Source organism: Scylla paramamosain, chromosome 32, assembly GCF_035594125.1.
Source record: "Scylla paramamosain isolate STU-SP2022 chromosome 32, ASM3559412v1, whole genome shotgun sequence".
Lineage (NCBI taxonomy): Eukaryota > Metazoa > Arthropoda > Malacostraca > Decapoda > Portunidae > Scylla > Scylla paramamosain.
In genome coordinates this window covers 11269881-11279880 of record NC_087182.1, presented here as the reverse complement: position 1 = coordinate 11279880, position 10000 = coordinate 11269881, and the positions used below count along the sequence as shown (strand labels likewise).

At 42.6% G+C, this 10000-nt stretch overlaps 1 protein-coding gene across 3 annotated transcripts in view; it reads left to right on the top strand.

The window, feature by feature from the left end:
- LOC135089186 (protein obstructor-E-like) overlaps positions 1 to 10000 on the top strand; it is a 15948-nt gene that overhangs the window by 5168 nt on the left and 780 nt on the right. Inside the window, exons 2-5 of one of the 3 annotated variants that reach the window (XM_063984511.1) lie at positions 1285 to 1524; positions 4359 to 4571; positions 4832 to 5048; positions 7243 to 7767. In XM_063984511.1, the coding sequence (XP_063840581.1) occupies positions 1285 to 1524; positions 4359 to 4571; positions 4832 to 5048; positions 7243 to 7339 (767 nt within the window). In that variant the 3' untranslated portion in view covers positions 7340 to 7767. Of the gene's footprint in view, positions 1 to 1284; positions 1525 to 4358; positions 4572 to 4831; positions 5049 to 6015; positions 7768 to 10000 lie in introns of those variants that run through there. The other 2 variants (XM_063984512.1, XM_063984510.1) reach the window with 2 other exon arrangements.

Below are 10000 nucleotides of genomic sequence, written 5' to 3'. Positions count from 1 at the left end.
GTCTGTTGCTGTTTGGCTTTCCTTTATATTCTTTTGTATTCCTTCTCTTCCTCCTCCTCTTCTATCTATTCTTGCCTTTCTTCCTCCCTCACCCCAAAGAAAACAAGTGAACTATACCATCACTGTCTACTTACGGTGTGTGTGTGTGTGTGTGTGTGTGTGTGTGTGTGTGTGTGTGTGTGTGTGTGTGTGTGTGTGTGTGTGTGTGTGTGTGTGTGTGTGTGTGTGTGTGTGTGTGTGTGTGTGTGTGCAAATGTAAACTTTCACATAAATATCGACCGACTGACCTTCCTGGCCATAAGGTCGACATGTGTGTGTGTGTGTGATGTGTGTGTGTGTGTGTGTGTGTGTGTGTGTGTGTGTGTGTGTGTGTGTGTGTGTGTGTGTGTGTGTGTGTGTGTGTGTTTTACTGTTACTTCATGATTCCTTGATACCTGTTTTTTTTCCCTTGTTTTTTTTTTTTTTTTAGTTGCGAAGCAAAACGCATTTAATTTGTTCCCGCTCACCTTTCTTTCATCCCCTCCCTCCCTCCCTCGCTCCCTCTTACTGGTTGTAAGAGACGTATTCTAACAAAGGCCCACCATATAATTGTCTATCAAAAATCTACTAAAAATAAATGCATAAACAGAGGACAGTTACCAAATAATACGAAGAATAATGAGAATTATATAAAAAGATCAATCTTAAATCACATTAACTGAAGAACATCTTGACCTGAGAGCTGAAGGCAAGACAATCCTAGCACCCACTACTCCTTTCTCTGCCGCCCTACATACCGCTGTTGTCCCCTCCCCCCATCAGGCGTGCCCCAAACAACCATCACCTCCACCCTGTCTCCTCGCTGCCCTATAAACTGATAGCGAGCAACTATGGCGCCAAAAGATTATGTAATACACTTACATATTGGTGACACGTTAACGTTCTCTCAGCCATACATAACTGGCTACATGCCTCCCTTTCCTCGCCTATAGCCGTTCCCCTTCACCATTTTCCCAAGCCTGAATTATACTTACAAAATATAGACATAAATATTTACTATAGAGTACAAACCGTTCGTTCTATTTCTCCAGGCTGGCTCATAAACAGCCTTTCCCCGTCTTAGCTGTTGCTAATAGTGCTTCCTCCCCTCCCTTCCCTAGGCGTGAACCCATCCTCATTAACTTCTCCAAGCGATGCTACCTTCCCTCCCTTCCCAAACACCCTAACAACATAACACTCCCTCTCCACCTGCCGACGCAGTGCAGCCTGAAGTGAACTAACAGTATTTATCTTCCTCCCCTTCAGGCAGTCCGCAGCGCGGCTCAGCCCCGATCCAAGCAGGGAAATCTGACTTCTTCTGCGAGGAGGATGGCCTGTACCCTGACTTCGAGCAGTGTGACTTGTATTGGGAGTGCACTGGCGGTGTGCCCCAATCCCACCTCTGCGATGACGGTCTCGTATTTGACAGCCTGAAGGCCAATGCAGGGCACGTAGACCCCTGCGATACCCCTCTTGTCGTCGACTGCACAGACAGGCCACTTTTGCGTAAGTATTACCAATTTTACACGGATTTTTATTGTCATTTTCATTTAGTTAATTCCTTCATTCCTATGTCTTCATTACCGGTAATATGAACAGCAAGAAGCTTCCTGTCTTCACTACTTTCCTTCAGGGAGCCATTCACCACTACACACACAGTGGTGGAAAGACACAAAGATACATTTCACATGCCTAGAGTTTACCTGCCTCTTCACCTCAGTCTAAAACTGCTGTGATTTTCCTGGTCATAAAAAAAATCGTATGTCACCTTTCAGACCTGCATTTGTAATAAGAGAGACAGCCCACTGCGACAAGAACCATTTCGTAACTTAGATTTTACGAACGAGAGAGTGAGAATGAAAAAAAAAAAAAGTCGAGAAAGGAAGTTTCATACGCTGCACAGACAGGTAATCATTAGGGAATGATAGGAAAGGAAGATGCATTGAATACTAAAGTTAATAAGCACTCCAGCTCAGGTGCTTAACTTCTTACAGAAAATTCCGACGGCTTCTAACGAACGAGGAAGCAGTAAAAAAAAAAAAAAAAAAGGCGAACACATAATTGAATACTAAAGCTAATACGTAGTCCAGCTCAGGTGCTTAACTTCTCACAGAAAATTCCGGCCGCTTCTAACGAACGAGGAAGCGGTACAGAAAAAAAAAAAAAGTGAACACATAACTGAAAAAAAAGAACAGTAAATGGTCCAACTTACGTAATTCCTTGCATAACTCGCCGGTCGTCCCTTGGTGAACTCATACCTGCAGAGAACAGAAAAAGAGATTTGATTGATTGATTGAAAGGACCACAGTTATTGAGTCATATGAGAGAGTTGATTATAGATATGAATCTTTTAACATTAGAATAATCCAGGTCATGTTACTTAAAATGATAAAATAAGAAAATTCAAAAGATTCGTAAATATATGGCAAAGAGTAAAGGTTAGATGACAATACCTAACTGGTGAAGTAATGAACGAGCAGTCTGAGGAACGTGCAGGTATGAAAAACTAGTACAGGTCAAGATACACGAACAAGAAGTTACAGGGCAAGTTATGAGGTGGGGGGGAGAGGGATGCGGCGTAGGACAACCTTCTGTTCTATATAAATGAAAAAAATAATATGCAGGGAAGGCACATGTTTAACAAAACAGGTATGATGATGACATGTGCATTAACTGAACAGGTGTGTAAATTCCTTTTGTCACACTGATGACAAAACACGCATGGATCAAGATGCAAGAACTAAAAAGATATTTAGGTAAAAGAAAGAAAAAAAGTGTGGGTCGATTCATGCGTAAGAACAATCATGAGAAAAATACAAGTGTGATATACATATAAGGCCAGTGGTCAGGTGTATAAAGCAGGTGTATAATCAGTCTTACCTTTACTATTTGCAGAGGAGCACCTGTGTTCCTTTACCGATGTCTGCATCACGTGACACACGACACACGAAATGCACAGCAAGGCACATGACACTATTAAGATCAAACCTAGTACTTATGTTTTCATCACTGTCTTCTTTTTTTTTTATTTTCACTTTCAGATTTTTTTTAAATCACCACTTTCTTCTTTAATCTAATATTCATCGAACTTACCATTACGTAATTTATTGTTTATTTTCTTGCATCCACATTTTTTTTTTTTTTACTTTTATTTCTTGAACATTCACTTTTATTTATATTTCTATTAACTGTTTTTCTTTCAGTAATTTTTGTCTATTCACTTTATCTTCCTTTTTTTTTTTCCTTCTGCTTGTTCATCATCAGACACGATGTATTTTCTTTTCTACTTACTATCTTAATTATCTGTTTATTCCATTTCCCTTTTGTTGGTTATTCATTTAGCGATCACTCACTTTTGTTTCATCCTTTATAACATCTTATTTGTATTTCTTTGTCACTCCTAAAATAAATGAAAACTGAGATTAATGAACACAAATTAATTGACAAAACTATGAAAAAAGTAAAAGGATAAATAACGTGAACAAGCAAAAAATTTATACAGTATCCTGAAAATACAATAAACATGTAACCGACAACTTTCCTTTCAAGTTTTAAGCAGTTATAACCAGTATCAGCTGCTCTCTCTCTCTCTCTCTCTCTCTCTCTCTCTCTCTCTCTCTCTCTCTCTCTCTCTCTCTCTCTCTCTCTCTCTCTCTCTCTCTCTCTCTCTCTCTCTCTCTCTCTCTCTCTCTCTCTCGTCCCTGATCGGCTCCCTCGTTTCCCTCGCTGCCACCTGTGAGGCCTGTGTGGTCAGGCTCCTTATTCCTACCGATGCATTTCGTGTTAACCTTGAACGTGTTTTTTTTATACCCCCTTCACCCCCCTCTCTTATTTTGATTTTGTTCCTCCACCCTCTTTATATTCCCTTCAGGCATGATTTTCTCCTTCTCCTTGAGCTCTCCCCGCCTCTCTTCTGCCTTCTTCGCTCCCCCCTCTCTCTCTCTCCCGCTCCTTCACACTCAGGTCCCCAATGCCCGCCCTAACACGTGAACACTCAAGGCCCACAAGACAAGCTCCCACACCTTTACTCTTTCCTTTCCCGTGTACAACCTCCACCACACCCAGATCTCGTCCCCTCATAAACCTTTCCTCCACCAACCTCGCAACGTCTCCCTTCCCCACCAATCAATTCCCGACAACAATTCACCACCGCCGCACCCTCACATCTCCAAACATCATCCTGTCCTTGTGAAACAGTTGCCAACACACTGTTACGTCACACCCTCTCAGCCTCCCTCCATCACATAAAATATAATTCCCTTTATACATTGACATTAAAGTGTGCCTACCAACCTTGCACCATCTTCGCATCTTAACACTTATTACGTCTCTGCCTACAGAACAACCGACTTATCCCAGCGAATTCTGTGTGAGAAGGCACGGCATTTTTGCTGACCCTAACGAGTCCGTCTGCGGTCGCTTCCACACGTGCAAGGACGGCTTCAAGGAGAGCTCCACTGACTGTTCACCTGGGCTCCACTTCGACTCTAAGCAGGGTATCTGCACCTGGCCCGATTCTGCAGGAAGGGTGGGATGCGTCGAGAACCCACAATGTGAGTAAATTGACCAAGCAGAGAGAGACAGGCAGTTATTTACTAAAAGAGTGAGTGAGTGAATGAATGAGTGAGTTATTCAATCAACGGAAAGTTGCTTGAGGAATGCTAGGACAATGTCTTCTATTATCTCATCTCGCATCGTTATGCTATTGCTCAGGTTCCCTTCCTTTTCTTTAACTCCAACCAATAAGACAATCACAGGTAGCATACTTGCCCTTTCCTTTCACCCACCTCATCCTCGTCCCTTCACTTAACAGCCTGCATAAAGAACGGTAACTTCTGCTGCGACGGCCGGCCAGTGTTCACCGCTGACGGCTTGCCCGTGCCTCACCCGTCCTATGTCAACCTTGATGACTGCCAGAAGTTCTATGTGTGTCTCAACAATCTGATCCCTCAAGAGTCTTCCTGCCCTCTCGGACAAGTATTCAACGACAAGACATCCCTTTGCGACTACCCGGAGAACGTGCCAGAGTGGTAAGTGTGTGTGTGTGTGTGTGTGTGTGTGTGTGTGTGTGTGTGTGTGTGTGTGTGTGTGTGTGTGCGCGCGCGCGCGCGTGCATACGTGCGTGCATGCGTGTGCGCGCGCGCACGCGCGCTTTGTATTTTATAGAGATTTACTATGAACTGATTTCTTTATCATTTAACAATGTGCCTTATCTTACATACTATTTCTTCCGTCGATGTCTCCGCGTCAGCCGTCCTCCTCAACGCATTAATGAGTTGAAGGATTCAACATCGCGTTCTGTCTCAACCTTTCCTTCCACCAGCATTTCAGAATGGCCAGACAACACTCGATCCAAGGACCTCACCCATATATGAATCTGTTAACTCCAATGTTCACTCTTCCTTTGGTGATGGAAATACACATATACTTATAGGGACATTTATTCTCGTCTGATATTTATTCTTTGATACATAGAAGTGTATAGCTTTCCCTCTTTAAACTGCTCTGCTTTGCTTTTCTTTCTTGCCTCGTCCCTTACTCAGCACCTCTGGGCTTGCTTTAGTCTCCCTCTTTCTGTCTGCTTTTTCTTTCTTTCCCTTCCTTAAGTCTTTCCATTTCCCTACTTGTCTCCTAAATTCTATGCGTCGACATTCCCTCATACTCACTTCGTCTCTGATTTTTATTCCTTTAGGGACTCCTTCGCTTTTCTAACTCTTGTTTCTCTACCTAATTCCACTTCCTCCTCCTCTACATTAATTCCTACCCATCCTTGCTTTTTCTCCATCGATATTATTCCTTACATTCCTTCACACTTTCTGCCTTACTTCCCTCTTTCCTTCCTTTCCTTCAAAGTCTCCTTTTCTCTCTTTTATGCCATGCATCTCGTCCTGCTCTTCGCCGTATATGCAATCCTGCTTTTTTCATTGTGTTTGTGTTCCCCCTCCTCCTACTCTTCCTCCTCCTCCTCCTCCCGCTCACCGCCAGTCTGTGTTGCAGCCGCGGCTGGTTCAGAGATCATCCGGCCTTCAGGGATTATTACTACGACGAGCCAGTACAGAACACCGACGTGGGCACCCAGGACACCGTCGTATAGTGACGCCACCACCCACGCCCACACACCCACACAAGCCACGGCAAGACCAGTGACTACTGCTGAATACTGTTATTAATACTGAAGAAGTCTACGTTATCTCTCTCTCTCTCTCTCTCTCTCTCTCTCTCTCTCTCTCTCTCTCTCTCTCTCTCTCTCTGACAAGTAGACATAAGAACTGGCCGCATCCAAGTCGTTACTGTGTACATAAGTGAGCAATAAACACACATACACACACAGACACACACACACATACAGAGAGAATGACAATGCACGTTCGTTTTGCAGCATGTTAACTTTACAGTTTCTTTTTCCAGCCATGTGTAGTTATCACTTCCTTTCCAGATTTCCTTACCATTTTGTTGCTGGGTGTGAGCGAGCATGCCAAACTTTTTTTTTTTTTCTATTTCCTCCTGATGTGTGAGCAATACTTCGATGTCTCTTTTTCAGGCATATCAACCTGACCCTTGTTATCCCTTACCTGAGACTGCTATTTACTTCGTTATCATAACAACGCATGATTAACTCGCTTTTTTTCTAATTTGTTTTCGTTACTTTTGAGTCATTCTTTTTTTTTTTTTTTCTTAATGATTCATTTGATTTCTTCCATGATCTGTTCCTCTGTAGTCTGTCAACAGAAAGAAATCAAGACAAAAGTATTGGTAGATATTTTACTAATTTTTTTGTTCCTTTCTTTCACAGTAATAACAAGATCATCGTATTTCTTTATCACTGAGGCATATTGTTCTTGGCCCGCTTCACACTTCCTGTCCCGTAACTCCGTCGATGGGAAAAATAATCGGATCTGCCAAACAGCCTTCCGTGAGACACGACCGCTGTTGCCATTATTTATAGTCCTATAGCGACAACAACGCTCCCGTTTCCAGGAAGGCTATTTGGCAGCTGCGATTAATGACGTCACTGGTGATGCACTCGGTCGCCAGGCGGAGTTCCGGAACGGGGAGTATGAAGCGAGGCCGACACGCACTAATACTTCAGGATGGGCATAACAGAAAGACACTATTGACATTAGCACTCTTCATTGTCTGTCTGTAGTGAATGTACCTCCGCCCTCATCCCTTACCTAATACAGCACGTCAACTCTTACCCTCCCCCCCCCTTGTGTCTTGCAGCAAGGACTTCTACATCAACCACCCTCTAGCTGATGTCCTCCACAACGAAGCACTCCAAGGCAGTATCAGGGAATTCATTGAGCGTCGTTCCAACTAACGTATCACTCATTCCATTTCGCCCTCTCTGTGTCTTTTTGATTAATTGCCTGCCTTCTTTCATACCTGTCTGCCTGCACACCGGTTTGTAAGTGTATGCATTTCAAGGTCCAGCTTGTTCGTTTACCTGTATTCATTACCAACGCTTCATCCATTATTTACCATTTGATGATGATTTCCTCGTTTTCACTTCAATTACTGCTCTCTATCCCTTCTGTCCTTGGCATGCAAAGTTTAATGCCCAGGTTCTGCTAATGTCACTTATCTAATTGTCTTTTTTTTTTCTCTCTCTCTATGTCACTATTTTGTAACATAGTGAATGTGTTCCCTACACGTTCTGTTTTGTATTTTCTATTACTGAAAGACAGTTTACATGTAGCTCTTGCAGCTCTACTTTTATGTGTTGTAAAAATTAAGACAATATTCAAATTCGTATTTCTGACCCTTCATCCTGCAACCATGCCCCCGACTCTCTCTCTCTCTCTCTCTCTCTCTCTCTCTCTCTCTCTCTCTCTCTCTCTCTCTCTCTCTCTCTCTCTCTCTCTCTCTCTCTCTCTCTCTCTCTCTCTCTCTCTCTCTCTCTCTTTCTCTCTCTCTCCCTCTCCCAATTTATCAATCACTTCACAAATCTATCGACGAGAGGTGCTACCGAGAAGTTCCACATATTTCAAAGTGAACACAGAGCAAATCCCTAATCGGCTTTCTACTCACTAGGTGGAGTACATTTAACGTCTTGTAAGCCAGTGTGCCAGCTGCCGTGTGTGAGTGGTGTCGCTGAGTTAATTTTGAGATGATCTGAAGAGTGTATAAAGGGAACGTTCACCAGGACCTGCAATGGGCCTTTGCAAGCCATCACTTTAAAAACCCTGCCTGCTCCACTACAGTCGGCGATCGAACTTAGTTACAAGTCGATCATTTAAGCGTTCAGTAGTCCTACAGACGATATAGACCCAAACAATTAAAAATGCAATAAAGGATTTCATAGAGTGAATGACCTACATCGTGTTGTCTCAAGACAAACAAAACAACTGCGGAAACCATTCATAAAGCATTTGGTGGCAAGCATTGTTTCAAAATAGTTCTTTCTGGAATCAACGTTAAAAAATAATAAAACAAAAATAACGTTCATCGAAGATGATGAATGTTCTGAACTGCCATCCACGAGCACACCACTACAAAATATCAATGAAGTGCGCTGCCTCTCCCTGCACGTACACGAGTTATCCATGCTGTCTGCGATACCGTAAGACTGTCGTAATGGAGCATTAGACGCATTTTGTTGACCTTGTAAAACATGAAGTGCCTTGGTACAGAATGCGCCTAGACTGATGACTGACAGACAGGGCACCTCACACTGCATATTGCAGGGGGATCAGATTTCAAATGAGAAATTACCTCAACCTCATAACTAATATGATTCATGGCTTCATGGCTCTAAACCTGTGATGAAGCACCAGTGGATTTGATGACAATCTCTTCAGCCACCAAGTTCGGAAAATGCGTCAGGTTCACAATGTCAAGTCTATATTGGCTGTTTCCTTAGCTATTGCAGAGATTATTTGTAAAGAATTTCTTTCCCTTGATCAAACTATAAATGGAAAGGTATCAGTGTGTATTTCTGAATCGTCCTAGAGTGACCATATGCGGCAAATCTCTAGAATGAGGGAGAACAAAGACTGGATATTCCATCATGAAAAACTGCCCACCTCCATATCACTTAATGTCCGATAGTCTCCTGCTTCCCAAACCAAGGTAATCATTTCCCACCCATCCTATTCAACTGACCATGTTCCTGCTACTTTTTGCATGCTCCCAAAGCTGAAATTCTGGTTAGAGGGAGGTCGTTTTGACACGACTGAGGAGAGCCAGTAAGAACTACAAGACCTCCAGGTATGTATGGAGTCGTGGAAGACAAAGAAAAAAAAATGCATGACCGAGTAGCTTACTTTGAAAGCGACAATGGAAACTGGGAGGCAAAGAATGTTATCTTCCTACCATGCTTAAATCTGTGCACTTCTGAGTAGCACCTCGTACGTAGTTATATTTCTAAGTCTCCTCTAACACAGCGTTATAGTAGTAGTAGTAGTAGTAGTAGTAGTAGTAGTAGTAGTAGTAGTAGTAGTAGTAGTAGTAGTAGTAGTAGTAGTAGTAGTAGTAGTAGTAGTAGTAGTAGTAGCAATAGCAGCAGCAGCAGCAGCAGCAGCAGCAGCAGCAGCAGCAGCAGCAGCAGCAGCAGCAGCAGCAGCAGCAGCAGTAACGGTTGTTGTTGTGTATGGGAGAGAGCATGCTGACCTTCTCTTGACATAGAAGCATCCACTCCGACGTCTTGTTTTCCAGGCGAGTTAACCTGGTCTCTCCTCGTGTTACTCCTCGCCAAACAATGTCACTGGCACTTCGTTGCCTGTTTACAGAAATCACCTGATGAGTGATTCGCCTGATTTTTAATTTATTAATTTCTTTCTTTTATGAGTGACCATTTTTTTATTTGTTCACCTCTTGTTTTTTGAGTGACTTGCTCCCTTATGTTTTTTTTTCTTTTTTTTTATGTTTTTTTTTTTTTTTTTTAAGTGACTAGCCTGTTTTCATTTTCTATTTCTTCGTTTTCTGTCAGCAAAAAGAAACACTGCTATTACTACTATATTACAACATACTTAGCTGACCA